The sequence below is a fragment of the Coregonus clupeaformis genome, chromosome 7 (genome assembly GCF_020615455.1).
Source record: "Coregonus clupeaformis isolate EN_2021a chromosome 7, ASM2061545v1, whole genome shotgun sequence".
NCBI classification, from domain to species: Eukaryota; Metazoa; Chordata; class Actinopteri; order Salmoniformes; family Salmonidae; genus Coregonus; species Coregonus clupeaformis.
Window position 1 is genome coordinate 23,830,443 of NC_059198.1, and position 19,141 is coordinate 23,849,583.

General features: G+C 43.3%; 2 protein-coding genes across 7 annotated transcripts; both read right to left on the reverse strand.

Annotated features, from left to right (window-relative positions):
- Window positions 1-252: 252 nt before the first annotated feature.
- LOC121569226 (ER membrane protein complex subunit 9) lies at window positions 253-5,099 on the reverse strand. 2 transcript variants are annotated; one of them, XM_041880018.2, is made up of 6 exons: window positions 4,896-5,099; window positions 4,265-4,461; window positions 4,012-4,088; window positions 3,774-3,843; window positions 3,553-3,647; window positions 253-858 (listed from the first exon to the last, which is right to left on the reverse strand). In XM_041880018.2, the coding sequence occupies exons 2-6, from the start codon at window positions 4,457-4,459 to the stop codon at window positions 678-680; spliced, it is 618 nt and encodes a 205-aa protein (XP_041735952.1). In that variant the 5' UTR covers window positions 4,460-4,461; window positions 4,896-5,099; the 3' UTR covers window positions 253-677. The 2 variants fall into 2 exon arrangements, with proteins under 2 accessions (XP_041735952.1, XP_041735953.1); XM_041880019.1 differs by having other exon boundaries at window positions 5,001-5,093.
- A 785-nt stretch (window positions 5,100-5,884) lies between these two features.
- On the reverse strand, window positions 5,885-17,109 carry LOC121569225 (alanine aminotransferase 2-like). 5 transcript variants are annotated; one of them, XM_041880017.2, is made up of 12 exons: window positions 16,875-17,109; window positions 13,211-13,397; window positions 10,029-10,118; window positions 9,813-9,921; window positions 9,585-9,718; window positions 9,216-9,459; window positions 7,490-7,569; window positions 7,234-7,370; window positions 6,932-7,106; window positions 6,626-6,781; window positions 6,428-6,540; window positions 5,885-6,335 (listed from the first exon to the last, which is right to left on the reverse strand). In XM_041880017.2, the coding sequence occupies exons 2-12, from the start codon at window positions 13,346-13,348 to the stop codon at window positions 6,245-6,247; spliced, it is 1,467 nt and encodes a 488-aa protein (XP_041735951.1). In that variant the 5' UTR covers window positions 13,349-13,397; window positions 16,875-17,109; the 3' UTR covers window positions 5,885-6,244. The 5 variants fall into 5 exon arrangements, with proteins under 5 accessions (XP_041735951.1, XP_041735948.1, XP_041735949.1 ...); XM_041880014.1 differs by lacking the exon at window positions 16,875-17,109 and adding an exon at window positions 13,677-13,764; XM_041880015.1 differs by lacking the exon at window positions 16,875-17,109 and adding an exon at window positions 13,525-13,670.
- Window positions 17,110-19,141: the final 2,032 nt, after the last annotated feature.

Genomic DNA, 19,141 nt, shown 5'->3' on the forward strand with positions numbered 1-19,141 from the left:
GTTATGGTGTGTGGAGATTGTTCTAGGGACCCATGTCTGAAAGGTTGTTTTCCGCACCTTTGAACTGGCAATCTGTTGTTCTATCTTGCTCCATTGCACAAATTAAGTATAGTTTTCTGAATTTCTATTGTCTACTTAAGCCTTTAAGTGCACAAGGTGATGGCTGGCTTGTCAGACGTTTTAATCTGTTAGTATTGTAGAAATTAATGTGAACTGATGTTTATTTGAAGAAGAAAAATAGCACATGAACACTTTTTATAGTTTGTAGATGTAGTTTAATAAATTGATAAAAGGTTACCCACTGAAAGCAGTGGGACAGGATGCACATAATGTTGTGATGCCAGTGAACTATGAGCATATCTCTGTCAGTGGTTTTAAGTGGGTTAACAACATTGCTGCTGGGCTTGACAAGGCACACTCCGGACAGACCGGAAGACTGCACAGATCTGTCAAACTAATTATTTCTGTTATTTATGCCTGTCTTTTATTCAATGTGTTCTGTCTGACCGCATTAAATGTATTTCATATTTCTAAATGATCATGATGATGTGCTTATTTGGCTGTTAGATGTTAATAAAAAGAAGATTCTTAAAATATTTGCAGTATCAGTAGGTTTAAGACATATAATTCTAACTTTTGAAATGTAACGATGCAACAAATTAATCCGCAAGTTTATTTCAGACATTACCATTGGCTGGTGAGGCAAGCTCTGCTATTTTGGCATTGAGTTTCTGATTTGTCCAGTCCCTAGTGATGTCATCCAAATGGCTGTCAAAATCCACCAATAACGAGTGATCTCCAGCATCCAGCAGCTGGCTGGCTATTTCCCGAGTCTCCTCCCACTGCCGCAGCATTATCCTGGAAGAAAAACAAAGGTAGCTTTAATGAATCTGTACTTCCTCTTCAGGTACTGACACTAACCAGGTTTCCATCCTAATGAATCTGTACTTCCTCTTCAGGTACTGACACTAACCAGGTTTCCATCCAACCTTTTTATGCAAGTAAAGTACATGACTGATGAAAAAAGCTAATTTGGCGATACACTTTCCAAGTGTCGACAAAACAAAATACGCTAAACAAGGTGGGATCTTTTTGTCTAAAATTGTGATAAATGGCGGTGGAAACGCTTTTATGCACAAATATTGATATAACCATATCGAAGTAAACTTGGAGTCACGCGATGATGTTGCGTGGTCCTCCCACTACGACTTGGGAAAGCATGCAATGTATTAGGCTACAGATGAAATAAGTTATGATATACTTCATAGGGTGGTGAAAGTGCACGGTGATGAGCTTTACGCTCCTTTCCAATAAATATTCGGAGTCTTATTCTGGTGACATAATGATGGATGCTTGGCTGCCGTTTGACAAAGAGAATCTCGTTATTTTGTCCTTAATAATCTAATGTAGGCTATACCCGCACTATCTGCAAGCTGTTGGCTAGGGTGCACGTGCCAAGACCAGAGTGGGCACATACGCTATATAACGCAACATTTTGTGACAAAACCATCAGAAGAGCTGGAAATGCGATGAAACCCATTTAACTTGTACTTTTTATTTGGTACATGGGAATTTAACAGCAATAGTTATTTTTATGTGAACTAGGTCATCACACACAGACTTATCTGCAACAAGTCAATTTGATGGAAACATCTCTGGTGGGAAAATTCGAATTTTTTCATGCAGATTTTAGAATATTTGTATAAATCTGTTGCCAGTTGGATGGAAACCTTGCTACTGACACTATTGGAATTTAGTTCCATGCTCACTCAGATACAATGTATAGTCAGGTCCATAAGTATTTGGACAGTGACACAATTTGCATCATTTTGGCTCTGTATGCCACCACAATGGATTTGAAAGGAAACAATCAAGATGTGCTTTTAACTGTAGACTTTCATCTTTAATTTAAGGGTTTTGTCAAAATTATTGTATGAACCGTGTAGGAATTACAACCATTTTTATACATCCCCCCCCAATTTTAGGGGCTCAAAAGTAATTGGACAAACTAACAATCATAAATTAAATTGTGAGTTTTAATACTTGGTTGCAAATCCTTTGCAGTCAATGACTGCCTGAACTCCGGAACCCATAGACATCACCAGATGCTGGGTTTCTTCCCTGGTGATGCTCTGCCAGGCCTTTACTGCAGCGGTCTTCAGTTCCTGCTTGTTCTTGGGGCGTTTTGCCTTCAGTTTTGCCTTCAGCAAGTGAAACGCATGCTCAATTGGATTCAGGTCAGGTGATTGACTTGGCCATTGCAGAACATTCCACTTCTTTGCCTTAAAGTATTGGGTTGCTTTCGCAGTATTCTTCGGGTCATTGTCCATCTGCACTGTGAAGCGCCATCCAATGAGTTTTGAAGCATTTGGCTGAATCTGAGCAGATAATATAGCCCAAACACTTCAGAATTCATCCTGCTGCTTTTGTCAGTAGTCACATCATCAATAAATACAAGGGAACCCGTTCCATTGGCAGCCATACATGCCCACGCCATAACACTACCTCCACCATGCTTCACAGATGAGGTGGTATGCTTCGGATCAAGAGCAGTTCCTTCCCTTCTCCATACTCTTCTCTTCCCATCATTCTGGTACAAGATTATCTTTGATTCATCTGTCCATAGGATGTTGTTCCAGAACTCTACAGGTTTTGTAGATGTTTTTTGGCAAACTCTAATCTGGTCTTCCTGTTTTTGAGGCTTACCAATGGTTTACATCTTGTGGTAAACCCTCTGTATTTACTCTGGTGTAGTCTTCTCTTGATTGTTGACTGACACAGATACGCCTACCTCCTGGAGGGTGTTCTTGATCTGGCCAACTGTTGTGAAGGGGTTTTTCTTCACCAGGGAAGTAATTATTCTGTCATCCACCACAGTTGTTTTACATGGTCTTCCGGGCCTTTTGGTGTTCCTGATCTCACCAGTGCGTTCTTTCTTTTTAAGAATGTACCAAATAGTTGATTTGGCCACACCTAATGTTTTTGCTATCTCTCTGATGGGCTTGTTTAGATTTTTCAGCCTAATGATGGCTTGCTTCACTGGCAGTGACAGCTCTTTGGACAAATTGAGGGTTAACAGCAACACATTCCAAATGCAAATGCCACACTTTAAATCAACTCTAGACCTTATCTGCTTACTTGTAAATGAACTAATGAGGGAATAACACACACCTGGCCATGGAACAGCCGAGCAGCCAAATGTCCAATTACTTTTGGTCTTTTAAAAAGAGGGGGACCACATAACAAGTGCTGCAATTCCTACACCGTTCACCTGATTTGGATGTAAATACCCTCAAATTAAAGCTGAAAGTCTGCACTTTCAGTTCATATTCATTATTTAATTTCAACTCCAATATGCTGTGGTAGACAGCTAAAATAATAATAACTTGGTCAATGTCCAAATATCTTTGGACCTGACTGTATGTAGTCATATGCAGTTGCCACAGTTACTGTGTGAATGCATTTGATAACAGGTGTGTTATCAACAGAAAAGCAAACGGTAGTTAACTACAATATCTTGAAAGAAGGATAGCAGAGATGTCCAGCTCTTACGTGTGTTTGTCTTTGAGGGTCCAGCGGGTGTCTTTCCGCTCATACATCACTATGGGAGGCACCCTGTAGTCAGGAGACATCTTTCCACCATCAATCTGAAAAGCCATAGATCATAAGAGAGAAGTAGATGGCACACAGCATAAAGACATACCAAAAATCTGCATTGTGACCATGTACACACACACAGGAATTTAGACAATAAAACCCCAGTGGATGCTTACCATTAACAAAACTGCATTGTTACACTGCTCGGCAATCTTGTCTGCAATCTTCAATGCACATGGCGTAGGGCTGCCCAGCGAAGGGGAAAGAGAAGGAATGGTTAATGTTTAACACATGTGATAGTGGTTAGTTTAACACACAGGTGATATGCACATGATAAGCAGGCTAACAGGCCACTGAAACTACGTGATAAGAGAAATTAACATCTACAGAGTCGATAGTGATGCTGGACCACACCTGCTGTCTGACACACAGGCGTTGGCTTGGTAGTATCCTACAATCCTCTGCTGTGTCTGTGCACACCATACATCCACCTGAAGCAAATAAGGTATGATACATTACAGCATAACAAATACATGAAAAGTCAAAAGACTGAACCACAATGTACATGCACCACTGCCAGGTAAGGATGAGTGGTTAAGCTAAATGTATTTGGTCATTTCAGACATATGTTTGACAGTAAAGACCACTCGGGTTATTAAATGGTTACCTGTGTGAGAGCCAGCTGGGTGATGGGAGCCAAAGGTAGGTGAGAGTGGAGCAGGGGCACGCAGTCTGTCACACAGACAGCACCACCTGCTGGGCTGGACGACAACAGCAGCCCATTGACACTGCACCGTGGAAACAGACAGCCATGCAGGTACATCTTCACATAGGCCAGACAGGACAGCTCAACCTCCCCCATTGCTGTGGACAGAAGAGGGTGCACAGATCAGAGAAAATGCAGCAAACTGCATTGACTGATGAATACGTTGTTACAGTGACATGGAATAGCTACATAGCAGGGAAAAAACACTTGTTGGCTGTATTTGAGCATTTTGATGGTAGAAGTCATGAAAGTTGAGATGGTGATAAATAGGTGTTGAACAGCTCTAGCTAGCTAGCTAGCTGAAATGGTTGGTAGCCAACTGGTTAGCAAACATCTATAGTCGAAAGGCCTGCCTACGTAGCTAGTTATTATGGCCAATAGTAGTTACTATCCCTTTATTAAAATAGAGCTGGGAAAGTCTATAGCTACTAGATATTGAAGAAACAATTATTTGATAGGATATCTAGGCGTTCATCACGAGCTAACGTTATGTTTAGTAGCTGGCTAACAGTTAGCCTAGCTAGCTACTTACCGTCAAAACGATATTATTTGCTGGGATTAAACTTCAGAAGTCCAGTAAAACAAGCGTCCGGTTTGAAACTCATCTAATAGTGCATGTTAATAGACATATATATACCTGAATATTGATAATTTACAAATGTTTGCACTGTGGAGCTGAAGCTGCATCATTCATTGTCACTATTTCCTGTTCTGTGCCGCCTACCAACAGTACATCTGCATTTGGGTTGGTAACAATAGCGACTGTCTAAAGTTCTATTGGCGTCTCAGTATGCCAATCATTTGGAAGTAGATCCGTTCGTTCAAGACGTGACGGTGTCTCCTCCTGGTGGACAGTTTGACATACCTTGTAACCCAATCATCACGCATTCATTAATTAATTCATGGTTTCTTGACACATTTACAAAATATTATGTATGTAGTATAGCCAGATCTGTTTGTGCCGTCTTTTCAACTCCTGTAGTCAGACATAAACATTGCCAGAGAATGTGGTAGGAAAGGTCTCTCTTTCTTTGTAGAAGTAAACTCAGTTGGCAATCTGTGTCTTTCAACTTCCCATACTGATGAAGTACACAAATACATGACAAAGACACATTTATTTTATTTATACAATTCTAGATAAAATCAACATTAGTTATAAAAAATACTGTAGCTACAGTCAGACTGTTCATTGGACACACAGTAGCGCACAGTACCCTTTTTCAACCCAGCACCCTTTTTAACACAATATCCATTGCACTCCCCTGTTGTGCAATAGAAGCACACCTCATTTACTGATATTAGGACTAATTTGGACCATAGTGTTGCTGTATGACCTGTAAAATACTTGGCAGGACAAGTAAACTCTCAACTGAAAAAATAAAGTTACAGTCATGAACTGAAGACTAAAAAGGTCCATCATCACATATATACACACACACACACACTGCACAGGAAACTGGTGAGGGGAGAACAGCTCATAGTAATGGCTGGAATGGAGTGTATCAAACACATGCCATTCCATTTATTCCATTCCAGCCATTACTATGAGCCTGTCCTCCCCAATTAAGGTGCCACCAGCCACTGTGCAGATGCTGTCTGACACACAATTAAAAACAATGAGCTAAAACAGAACAGCAGACCAGGTACCATGTTAAATAGTGCCGTTTTTTTAACAGTGCTTTCCTTGTAATGTCAACTCTAGGGCATTAGAGGGGAGAGAGTCGAACAGGGGGTGTGGTGTGGTGACCGTTCCAGCCACACAAAGGCACTTGGTAACTCACTGGCACCCTTTCTGTTTGATATTCAATCCAGTTGCTGAGGAGGAGGGGTGGGTTTCTGTGACAGACTGGACTAGGTAGAGGAGGGGGGAGGAGTTTGGGGTTATGAGAACTCCTCTGTGAACCGCTTATGAAACTCCCTGATCTTTTCCAATACATTCTTTAGCTTTTCAGTTGCAGGCAAGATGGTCATCCTACAGAAAGAAAGAGGCAGTGTTATTATCTAACCTTAACCGTCACTAAACACTGGCGTTGACAGTGTACAGTAGCAGTGAACAGGTCTAACCTGAAGTGGTAGGTTCCATCCCTCTGTCCGAAGCCACTCCCTGGGACCAGACAGATGCCTGTCTCCTCCAGCAGTTTCATACAGTAGAACATGTCTGGAGCCTGTTCCTTTTCCTACACACACAGCGACAGAGAGGGTGGAGTGAGCATATGGGCTGAATAACATTGGAGAGAGAAATGGGGAGCGAGGGAAAGAGACCTTGGCTGCGTTGATGGCTTTCTCTGGCAGTGTGAGGCGGGGGAAGGTGTACATGGCTCCCTGGACAGGGTTACAGTGGATCCCTGGGACCGTGTTAAGGACCTGCTCTGTCATCTTGGCCTTCTCAGACAGGATATGCAGGTTGGCAGTACGCTCCTGTAAAGAGGTCAGGATAATACCAACAAGGTGTGACACAAAGTATATACACAAATAAAAAACTGAACAGTACTTGTTATGCTGTAATAAGCTTTATGCGACATTTAGGGCTGAATCATAACTGGACATCCACTTCATGTGTATGCTGACCTTGATGAATGTGGCATAGGAAGGCTCGTCAGCCTGAGGGGGGTTGACTACCAGGTCCAGCAGGGCCTGCCCAGGGATGGGGGGGCACAGCCGCACAGACACCAGCTTTGTCAGCTGCAACTTCACCTCAGGGTCCATGTTAATCACCTCCATGTACCCTCCCCTGAAACCACACCTGCAGGACAGTCAGGGACACACACACACATCAATATGGTATCAAAAGTTAGTTTTTTCTAAAAGAGCCAAGTAGTGCAGTCAGTCACCATCTGTGAGAATGTGTGGGTGTGTAGCTACAGACTTACTCTCCCATGTAGCATTTGGAGGTGGAATGGAAGGAGGCCAGCTCTACAACACTGGAGTACTCTGATCCCATCTCAAACAGAACCTTCTTAAAGGAGTGGAACTGGCAACCCTCCGCGTACACATTATCCTGGTAAACCTAGCAGGCACAGAGGGAGGGAGTCATACATATTGAGTAACTAGTCTAGAAGAAACACCTTAGAGAAGGGGGAGAAAGGGTCAAATCAGGAAGAAGAGATTGTATTATTACTAAATTACCTCATCAGCCATCAGGAAAAGGTGCTCCTCAGCAACAAATCGGATCACATCTTCAATGCACTGCTTGCTCTGGACTTGACCTATCACAGTGAAGGGAGTCCACTAATCAGAAGAGATTAATTAAAAAGGACTTACAGATCACTAATGTTTTGGAACGGAAAGTTGTCCACATACGCTACCAGTCAAAAGTTTAGACACACCTACTCATTCAAGGGTTTTTATTTTTACATTGTAGAATAATAGTGAAGAAATCAAAACGATGAAATAACACATATGGAATCATGTAGTAACCAAAAAAAAAGTCTTAAACTAATCAAAATATTTTATATTTGAGATTCTTCAAATAGCCACCCTTTGCCTTGATGACAGCTTTGCACACTCTTGGCATTCTCTCAACCAGCTTCATGAGGTAGTCACCTGGAATGCATTTCAATTAACAGGTGTGCCTTCTTAAAAGTTAATTTGTGTAATTTATTTCCTTCTCAATGCGTTTGAGCCAATCAGTTGTGTTGTGACAAGGTAGGGGGGGGTATACAGAAGATAGCCCTATTTGGTAAAAGACCAAGTCCGTATTATGGCAAGAACAGCTCAAATAAGCAAAGAGAAACGACAGTCCATCATTACTTTAAGACATGAAGGTCAGTCAATACGCAAATGTCAAGAACTTTGAAAGTTTCTTCTAGTGCAGTCGCAAAATCGCTATGATGAAACTGGCTCTCATGAGGACCGTCACTGGAACGGAAGACCCAGAGTTACCTCTGCTGCAGAGGATAAGTTCATAAGAGTTACCAGCCTCAGAAATTGCAGCCCAAATAAATGCTTCAGAGTTCAAGTAACAGACACATCTCAACATTAACTGTTCAGAGGAGACTGTGTGAATCAGGCCTTCATGGTCGAATTGCTGCAAAGAAACCACTACTAAAGGACACCAATAAGAAGAAGAGACCTGCTTGGGCCAAGAAACACAAGCAATGGACATTAGACCGGTGGAAATTTGTCCTTTGGTCTGGAGTCCAAATTGGAGATTTGTGGTTCCAACCGCCGTATCTTTGTGAGACGCGGTGTGGATGAACGGATGATCTCCGCATGTGTAGTTCCCACCGTAAAGCATGGAGGAGGAGGTGTTATGGTGTGGTGGTGCTTTGCTGGTGACACTGATTTATTTAGAATTCAAGGCACACTTAACCAGCATGCCTACCACAGCATTCTGCAGCGATACGCCATCCCGCCTGGTTTGGGCTTAGTGGGACTATCATTTGTTTTTCAACAGGACAATGACCCAACACACCTCCAGGCTGTGTAAGGGCTATTTTACCAAGAATGAGAGTGATGGAGTGCTGCATCAGATGACCTGGCCTCCACAATCCCCCAACCAAAATGAGATTGGATGAGTCGGACCACAGAGTGAAAGAAAAGCAGCCAACAAGTGCTCAGCATATGTGGGAACTCCTTCAAGACTGTTGGAAAAGCATTCCAGGTGAAGCTGGTTGAAAGAATGCCAAGAGTGTGCAAAGGTGTCATCAAGGCAAAAGGTGGCTATTTAAAGAATCTCAAATATAAAACATATTTTGATTTGTTTAACACTTTTGTGGTTACTACATGATTCCATATGTGTTATTTCATCGTTTTGATGTCTTCACTATTATTCTACAATGTCGAAAATAGTAAAAATAAAGAAAAACCCTTGAATGAGTAGGTGTGTCCAAACTTTTGACTGGTACTGTACCTGTGGGGTTGCCAGGGTTGATAATGCAGAGGGCGCGGGGGTTACAGTGCTCCCTGGCTGCCTTCACAGTCCTCCTCAGCTCATCGACGTCCAGGCTCCAGCACTTGTCCTCGTCCAGGTAGTAGCTGATCTGGACAGCCGCCAGCTCAGCCAGAGCAGCGGAGTAGAGGGGGTACTGAGGGATGGAGATCATCACCCCTGTACGGGTCTTCCCCTCGCCTGACGTCAACAACTTCAGCATGGTCTACAGGACAGAGGGAGGAGATGTGAGGGAGGTAGAAAGGACGGAAGGGGAGATTCATGTACTGTAGATCCAATTGCCATTGACCAGAAATTAAAATAAAGTACGGTTGTCATCATCATTCTTACCACTATGGCATCACTGGCCCCGGTAGAGAGATAGATGTTGTCAGGGTTACTGGGAATTCCACCGTCCCGCTTCTCAATGAATTTAGCCACATCCTGTCGTATGACCTCAATGCCTGGACTAGCACTGTATGCACCTGGAGTAAAATTACAAGTCCAATGGATATTTAGCCAATGTTTGTCATACAGTATGTACACACTGCTTGCCTACATTAGAACTAGGTGTTTCACCTAAACTCCCCCCTCCACAGGCCTGAAGGATGCGCCGTGCTCGGTTTTTAGCATCCTCTGGAAACTTGTCGTCTTCTAGGAGATCCGGGTACACGCACAGCGCTACAACCTGACAGGAACAAAGCAGATCTAGTAATGTTTAGTAAATAGTCATCTGTAATAATGGGACACTTGGATATAAAATGTACCACAGGTTTAGAACAACAATTAACAGACCTGTCTGAGAAATGTGATTGGTTTCTGGCCCATGGCATGTGCATCACCGATGTTGGCTTTGATGACCTCAGTAAAGGGCTTCTTAACTCCCTGCAGATAAACAGAGAGAGTTGCAGTTATTACACAGATATGGTTATCTACAGTGCATTTGGAAAGTATTCAGACCCCTTGACTTTTTCCACATTTTGTTACAGCCTAATTCTAAAATGGATTAAATTAATTTTTTCCTCATCAATCTACCCACAATACACCATAAGTGAAAACAGGTTTTAGAATTTTTTGCACATTTATCAAAAATAAAAAACAGAAATACCTTATTTACATAAGTATTCAGACCCTTTGCAATGAGACTCGAAATTGAGCTCAGGTGCATCCTGTTTCTATTGATCATCCTTGAGATGTTTCTACAACTTGATTGGAGTCCACCTGTGGTAAATTCAATTGATTGGACATGATTTGGAAAGGCACACACACCTGTCTATATAAGGTCCCATAGTTGACAGTGCATGTCAGAGCAAAAACCAAGCTATGAGGTCAAATGAATTGTCCATAGAGCTCTGAGACAGGATTGTGTAGAGGCACAGATCTGGGGAAGGGCCCCAACATTTTTTTGCAGCATTGAAGGTCCAAGAACACAGTGGCCTCCATCATTCTTAAATGGAAGTTTGGAACCACCAAGACTCTTCCTAGAGCTGGCCACCCGGCCAAACTGAGCAATCGGGGGAGAAGGGCCTTGGTCAGGGAGGTGACCAAGAACCCGATGGTCACTCTGACAGAGCTCCAGAGTTCCTCTGCTGAGATGGGAGAACCTTCCAGAAGGACAACCATCTCTGCAGCACTCCACCAATCAGACCTTTATGGTAGAGTGGCCAGACGGAAGCCACTCCTCAGTAAAAGGCACATGACAGCCTGCTTGGAGTTTGCCAAAAGGCACCTAAAGACTCTCAGACCATGAGAAACAAGATTATCTGGTCTGATGAAACCAAGATTGAACTCTTTGGCCTGAATGCCAAGCTTCACGTCTGGAGGAAACCTGGCACCATCCCTACAGTGAAGCATGACTGGAAGACTAATCAGGATCGCAGGAAAGATGAACGGAGCAAAGTACAGAGAGATCCTTGATTAAAACTTGAGACATCTGTGGCATTGTGTTGTGTGACAAAACTGCACATTTTAGAGTGGCCTTCTATTGTCCCCAGCACAAGGTGCACCTGTGTAATGATCATGTTTAATCATCTTCTTGATATTCCACACCTGTCAGGTGGATGGATTATCTTGGCAAAGGAAAAATACTCACTAACAGGGATGTAAACAAATGTGTGCACACTGTGAGAAATACGTTTTTTGTGCGTGTGGAAAAATGTGGGGGTATTTTATTTCTTGGGACCAACACTTCACATGTTAAGTTTATATTTTTGTTCAGTATAAGTAATTTAATAGGATCTCTGACTGCTCCACACAGATTCAGACCAGCCCAAGGGAGGGAGTCAATTCACACAGACAAAAGAGGGATGTGGAATGTACCCAATGTCTACTCTAAACCAATCCAATGTCTACTCTGAAACGTTTGGTTCTTATCCCCACCTCAGGCCATAAGAGTGAGTGACATCCACTCCTTTCAGTTGATTGCATTGCATTTATATATGTGAATCCACTAGATGTGGAAATCCTTTAGGAGACTACTGCCTTGAGAGAACAATGCAGCGTCTCCAAAAGAGCAAGTGAGCATTAGCATTAGTGTCAGTGCAGCCCAGGAGAACATCACCGCCCCTCACAAAGACCATTATCCTTTGCCTACTCGTGTTCTCTCCTAAGGAAAGCACTTATCATAGATCAGCGTCACACTTATCCAGAGCGACTTACAGGAGCAAGTAGGGTTAAGCGCCTTGCTGAACAGATTTTTCACCTATTCAGCTCGGGGATTCGAACCAGCAATTAATTACCTTTCGGCTACTGGCCCAAGGCTCTTAACCGCTAGGCTACCTGCCGCCCAAAACTCACCATCATTATGCAGCGCTACACTATTTGACGGTGTTTGTGCACACAACGCTTTAAAAGTTTATAGTGAATAGGTTGACTGAAAGTCTGTGACACAACTCATTTAGCATGCAGGGTTGTGTAAGTGAGCAGCCTGGTGTTATAGACTAGACATAACATAGTAAATGTAAATCCGGCAAACTCAAATTAGTATGATATAACCGCAAATGGCCGACAGGCAGTTGATACAGGTGTGCAGTTGGTAAAACCAATACTGCATACTCCGGTTGTAAAACAGTCTCTCAAGCACTCAAAATCGGCTAGGATTCTCCTCTATTAAGTACTGGCCAAATATTAGAATAGCCTAATTCCTATGCTGTCAATATCTCCCTGGCCTGAACACTGAATATTTTATCCTTTCAAATAGATAAACATCTTAGTTCAACCTGGCATGTTGTATTATTCTGTATGTCCACCGAGACATTCCATTCCTATTTTTTTAAACATATAACAAATTTGCAAAATGTTCAATATGTTACGAATTTGCAAAACGTATGATATGTTAAGAATTCTGGCTAGCTTGCTAACGTTAGTTAGTGTTAACCACCTACATTTACATTTTAGTCATTTAGCAGACGCTCTTATCCAGAGCGACTTACAGTTAGTAAGTGCATACATTTTTCATACCTAGCCACCATAACCTAGCTACCATAACATATTGTACGGTTTGCAAATTCGTAACATATTTTGTACAAATTGCAATTAGTACCATATCATACGAAATTAATGATGGACATTAAAAAATGAATACATACCATACCAAACGTAACATTGAATACTAAATGATGGTTTCGGATTTACATACAGAATAATACGAAATGCTCTGAGACCGGGTTGAAGTGAGGCACTTCGCTAACGCTTCTGAGTAAATCAGTGGGTGGGGATTCCACTTTTCATCTCTACTCGTCACCTTCTTATGGCTAATTGGCAAGTTTTTATGCCTGCTACATTAGCTTAATGGGCAACTTCATTGACGATGACATCTAGTAATTTGCTCCATGTCACCTGGGCGGTCCACTCTCTCTCAAGGAAAAGGTCAGCCCCTTGCTCAAAAGCTTTGTTTGTGAAAGCAGCAGCAGGACCAATGAATGACAAGTTGTGATTATTGCAAGCCTCTATCCAATTGTAGACACATGAAAATGTACCTCTTTGAGCTCCTTTTCAATCTGCACCGCACGTTGCACGATTGGACCACGGACAGCATACTCAACCCGCTTTACATTCGGGTTCATGGTGTCCATGTTAAGCACCCTCTCCCGGTGCCCAAGTCCATTTTCAGTCATGTTCGGTTTCTGGAGCTCACACACTTCCGCTGATAGCCCACGAAATTGTCTGTGAAATTTGAGAAATAAGGAAAAGTGGTTGGTTAGTTTGAAGTGTGAAACAACCAATGTACAGTACCACCACACGAGGATGTACGGTACGGGTAGGTACTAGTCAAAGCCAGCATGAGGCCTACTGTTGCAGCAGAAGACACACTACAGATGTGTGCACAATGCGAAGGCAGAAAGCCCACCATCCATCCAGCGTGAAATCATTGTTTCCCTACTGGTCTTTCTTTCTTTCAATGACATAAGCTGGATATAAAACTGCTTTGTTGTCAGCTCTTACCAGAACCACCCAAAACGCGCGTTTATGCCGTCACTAGATAGTGTCTGTCAGTTCTAGCTCTTGGATAGGCTTTGACTTGCTCTATCCGGCTACCGTCACAACCCCCTCTCTTATCAACAACAGTCGATGCTTTTATAAGAAGGTTGTCACACCTCCTTTAGACTTCTGTTATCTAAACCCGCCAGGCCAGTCAGTCATTTTGTTTTAGGAGTACATCAATTTAGGAGAACAAATACATTTAGGCGGGTTTAGGAGATTGAGATATAGCCTACATGGCTCTATGGATACTAGCTACTTTAGAAGCACATCACCTGAATAAGCTCTCCGTTTTCATTTATTTCTGTGACACCAAATGTTTGCCTACTACTGGTAAAGTTCCCACAAATATTATGATAACTTTCAGGTTGTGGTCCTCTGTACCTCAGCTGGTAGAGCACGGCGCTTGTAACGCCAGGGTAGTGGGTTCGATTCCCGGGACCACCCATACACAAAAAGGTATGCACGCATCACTAAGTCGCTTTGGATAGAAGTGTCTGCTAAATGGCATATTATTATTATAACTCGCTAATGCTGTAACACGACTGACCTAGGTTATTTAAGGTTAGCGGCTTGCGAGTAGTTTTATAATGGCCTGTGACATGGTTTATGAATGTAAAATGCTGTCCTGCCAATATGAGATGAAAATAAAACATTATTGCGCCGGTAATATGTGTCATCGTTTTTGAAGGGTTTGGGCTAGAAACAATCCGTTTTCTCTGTAGTAATGGTGCAAGCATGCCAGTCACGGATGCGCTCAGTGTATTCTCTATGGCACTCAGAGGTTGCAGTACAGCGAATGAGTCATTAGAATTATTATCTAGGAGATAATTTTTTCTCGGTGCCTAAATTGGATGCATTAACCAATGGTTGCCTGCTTCGTCATCGACCGTGCAGGCGGCCACTAGATAGCTATAACATATGGAGCGTGCTCCTCTGGCCAGCATCGCTGATGCCTGCCAGATCTTACAACGCCTCGATAGGTATTTTATGTATCAGCTAACCACATATGTTATAGCAATCTGTCAGTCGATGACACAGTCGATGACGTGACACGCAACCATTGGTTGATGCATGCAACATCTGAGCAGGAGAACGCAACCATGATGTGGTTAACTGATATGTAAGAGACCTATTGAAGCGTTGTAAGATCTGGCAGGCAACAGCAACGTCTGAGCAGAGGAACACGCCCCTTGGCAGAGCATCATGCTCATCTTGTGTTCACCTGCTCAGACGTTGCTGACACATGCCAGATCGTACAACGCCGGCAAAGGTATTTTACTTATCAGCTGACAACATCATATGTTTTAGCAATCTGGTGCCTGAGGGCACAGCCAATGACATGGCACGCAACCATTGGTTGATGCATGCAACGTCTGCGCATGATGCCGCAGAAATATCTTGATCAAACTCAAGAGCTATAGCCTACAAACATTCAGGCCTTGTGTGAAAAAAATATTTATCAACTTTAAAGGGGCAATCTGGGATTGGTACATCCGTTCTGGACATTTCAATGAATGATATAGCCATTGATTCTTGAAGAATCTAACTTACATATAAATGCCTCATGAGCTTATTTCAATTGCCTTACCCAATCAGAATACAAAATATAAGCTTATCCATTGTTTATAAACATGCCCTTTTAATTTTTCATCAGTTCTTTACGTCCTTGACCCTTGATGATGGTCTCTTGTAACATACTTAAATATTTGGTTCTGGGTACTGAGATTATGGACAGAGAAGTGTTCAAACTTAACCAGTTGTCATTCTGGTTATTCAAATTCCAGAAATGGATCCACACTGACTGAGCCTGTGAATGGGAGACCCTGGGGCTGTTTTATAAGTACACTCTTAGAAAAAAAGGTGCTATCTAGAACCGTAAAGGGTTCTTCAGCTGTCCCCATAGGAGAACTCTTTGAATAACCCTTTTTGGTTGCGGGTAGAACCCTTTCGGTTCCAGGTAGAACCCATTTGGGTTCCATGTAGAACCCTTTCTACAGAGGGTTCTACATGGAACCCAAAAGGGTTCTACCTGGAACCCAAAATGATTCTCCTATGAGGACAGCCGAAGAACCCTTTTGGAACCCTCTTTTCTAAGAGTGTAGCTGAGGTACTTACATAGGCCAGTCTACTATGCATTTTGATGTATAGACATTGAAGAGATAGCTGTGGTGGATTTAAAGAACACTTGTGACCCAAAATATTTTTAGGAGAGAATTATAGATAATAATAAAAAAATTGAGGTTTTCAATGGTCAAAGTTTCAAAACATTAACCATTTAATTGAAGGATTCATATTATTGCCATGGAGTGTTGAAAGACATTCTATTGTTGCCTGAGCGCTTTACATTACTTTCTGGAATTGCACAGCACCTGAAAGGGCTACACATTCTTCTGTGGCACTGGCAAAGCATGCTGTGCGCTCTTAACTGGGCCTCCCTAGCCCTCCTCCTCCCACCCAGGGGTGTAGTGTTACTCTTACTGCCTGGCCAAACGAACACATGCTACACCCCCACCCCGAGGTCATGGCCCAGCTCCAGAGATTGCTACCACAACAACACTCTCACACCCCCCCCTGTACACATGCAAATATCAAACCATTCCCTTGAATGTCAACATCCTAACCTAAATAACTCCTCCCATGTCCTAAATTACTCCAATGCACAACACTGAGGATTATGACAAGTTTGCAATTATCCATGTCACACATGTCAGCAATACAATGTTCCCCTGAACATTTTTGACTGATGTCAAACCAGTTTGTTTTAAACAGTCCTTCTAAAAAAGAATGCCCTGTGAAATGTTGCATTGCATAGGTTCTATTCCAGGGTAACTGTGTATGTACATGTTACAGAAATATGACATAGATTATTCCACTGGTACTCTGGTATCCGGCATATCCTTTATAACAAGTTGATACAGGCCCAGTCCTCTTGTTGCACTGCGTTACATGTGTTTGTTAGTTGAAATCAGACAACATTCTCTGCACGCCTAAAAGTGCTCTGGTCTGACCCACGGAAATGACAGCACACTGCAGACGGTTGGAGGTCATCCCATCGTATAGAGCTGGACATAAACTCACTATTTGACCATCCAGTCTAGTCCATGCCTTTCCTATGAGAACCTCACAGTCTCTCCTACAGTGAAATGACTCAGTACTCACTAGATAACTGTATCCTCTCTGTGGATGTAGCCACTAATCCAGGGGTGGGCAAACTACACTTTTAGGCAGGCATTCAATCTGGCCCGTGGGGGGGTAAAAAAACACTCCAGGCCACGCTTGAACGTCTAAAACCAGATCGAAGTATGTCGAAATCCCGATGTAGCCTAGTCAGTGTCAGTGGTCAGTAGAAGCACAATGATTCACTCTGTATATCCCTGTGTGTCTGTCAGTCAGTTTTTGGCCTTTCTGTCTCTGCTTTACCCCGTTGGAAGAAACCAGAAACATCCAGTTTTCAAGGATGCAGTATCTTCAACCTAGCTTACTTTTCCCCTGTAAACCGGATGTGGGGACCCCGCCTCAGGCATTTCTTTTACACCTGCTACGTTAGGTTAGCTTTACCCTGACACCCAGGACATAGGACAGAAAATCAAATCAAGGTGTGGACTATCAGTGAAATGCTGACTTACGGGTCCTTCCCAACAATGTAGAGAAAGAAAATAGAGAAATAATAGAAAAGTAAAACACGTAATAATAAATACACAATGAGTAAGGATAACTTGGCTATATACAAGTGGTACAAGTACCGAGTCGATGTGCAGGGATACGAGGTAATTGAGGTAGATATCTACATATAACTAGGAATAAAGTGACAGATAGTAAACAGTAGCAGCAGCGTATGTGATGAGTCAAAAATAGTTAGTGCAAAAAGGGTTAATGCAAATAGTCCAGGTAGATATTTGGTTAGCTAGTTAACTAACTATATAGCAGTCTTATTACTTGGGGGTAGAAGCTGTTCAGGTTCCTGTTGGTTCCAGACGTGGTGCATCGGTACTGCTTGCCATGTGGTAGCAGAGAGAACAGTCAGTGACTTGGGTGGCTAGAGTCTTTGACAATTTTTAGGGCCTTTCTCTGACACCGCCTGGTATAGAGGTCCAGGATGGCAGGGAGCTCGGCCCCAGTGATGTACTGGGCCGTCCACACTACCCTCTGTAGAACCTTGCGGTCGGATACCAAGCAATTGCCATACCAGGCGGTGATGCAGCCAGTCAAGATGCTCTCAATGGTGCAGTTGTATAACTTTTTGAGGATCTGAGGGCCCATGACAAATCTTTTCAGTCTCCTGAGGGGAAGAGGCGTTGTCGTGCCCTCTTCACGACTGTGTTGGTGTGTTTGGACCATGATAGATCCTTAGTGATGTGGACACCAAGGAACTTAAAGCTCTCGACCCACTAAACTACAGCCCCGTCGATGTGAATGGGGGCGGGCTTCACGATCAGTCCACGATCAGCTCCTTTGTCTTGCTGATGTTGATGGAGAGGTTGCTGTCCTGGCACCACACTGCCAGGTCTCTGAACTTCTCCCTATAGGCTGTCTCATTGTCGTCAGTGATCAGGCCCACCAATGCAGTTGTGGGTGAACAGGGAGTACAGGAGGGGACTAAGCACACACCCCTGAGGGGCCCCCGTGTTGAGGGTCAGCGAGGCGGATGTGCTGTTGCCTACCCTCACAATCTGGGGGTGTCCTGTCAGGAAGTCCAGGATCCACTTGCGGAGGGAGGTGTTCAGTCCCAGGGTCCTTAGCTTAGTGATGAACTTGGAGGGCACTATGGTGTTGAACGCTGAGCTGTAGTCAATGAACAGCATTCTAACGTAGGTGTTCCTTTTGTCCAAGTGGGAAAGGGAAGTGTGGAGTGCAATAGAGATTGCATCATCTGTAGATCTGTTGGGGCGGTATGCGAATTGCAGTGGGTCCAGGGTGTCTGGGATGATGGAATTGATGTGAGCCATGACCAGCCTTTCAAAGCATTTCATGGCCACAGATGTGAGTGCTATGGGGCGATAGTCATTAAGACAGGTTCCCTTGGCGTTCTTGGGCACAGGGACTATGGTGGTCTGCTTGAAACATGTAGTAGGTATTACAGACTGGATCAGGGAGAGGTTGAAAATGTCAGTGAAGACACTTGCCAGCTGGTCAGCGCATGCTCTGAGTACGCATCCTGGTAATCCGTCTGGCTCTGCGGCCTTGTGAATGTTAACCTGTTTAAAGGTTTTGCTCACGTCGGCTACGGAGAGCGTGATCACACAGTCGTCCAGAATAGCTGGTGCTCTCACACATGGTTCGGTGTTGCTTGCCTCGCAGCGAGCATAGAAGGCATTTAGTGCATCTGGTAGGCCTGCGACACTGGGCAGCTCGCGGCTAGGTTTCCCTTTGTAATCCGTGATAGTTTGCAAGCCCTGCCACATCTGACGAGCATCAGAGCCGGTGTA

What these genes read in the sequence shown, in the direction of transcription:
- LOC121569226 (XM_041880018.2), bottom strand. Translation starts at nt 4,459, where the DNA reads ATGGGGGAGGTTGAGCTGTCCTGTCTGGCCTATGTGAAGATGTACCTG. An exon ending in CCCAGCTGGCTCTCACACAG is followed by an intron (nt 4,089 to 4,264) that starts GTAACCATTTAA and finishes TATTTGCTTCAG; the next exon opens with GTGGATGTATGGTGTGCACA. An exon ending in ACCCTCAAAGACAAACACAC is followed by an intron (nt 859 to 3,552) that starts GTAAGAGCTGGA and finishes TTTTTCTTCCAG; the next exon opens with GATAATGCTGCGGCAGTGGG.
- LOC121569225 (XM_041880017.2), bottom strand. Translation starts at nt 13,348, where the DNA reads ATGACTGAAAATGGACTTGGGCACCGGGAGAGGGTGCTTAACATGGAC. An exon ending in TTGAAAAGGAGCTCAAAGAG is followed by an intron (nt 10,119 to 13,210) that starts GTACATTTTCAT and finishes GTTTATCTGCAG; the next exon opens with GGAGTTAAGAAGCCCTTTAC. An exon ending in AAGCCATCAACGCAGCCAAG is followed by an intron (nt 6,541 to 6,625) that starts GTCTCTTTCCCT and finishes CTGTGTGTGTAG; the next exon opens with GAAAAGGAACAGGCTCCAGA.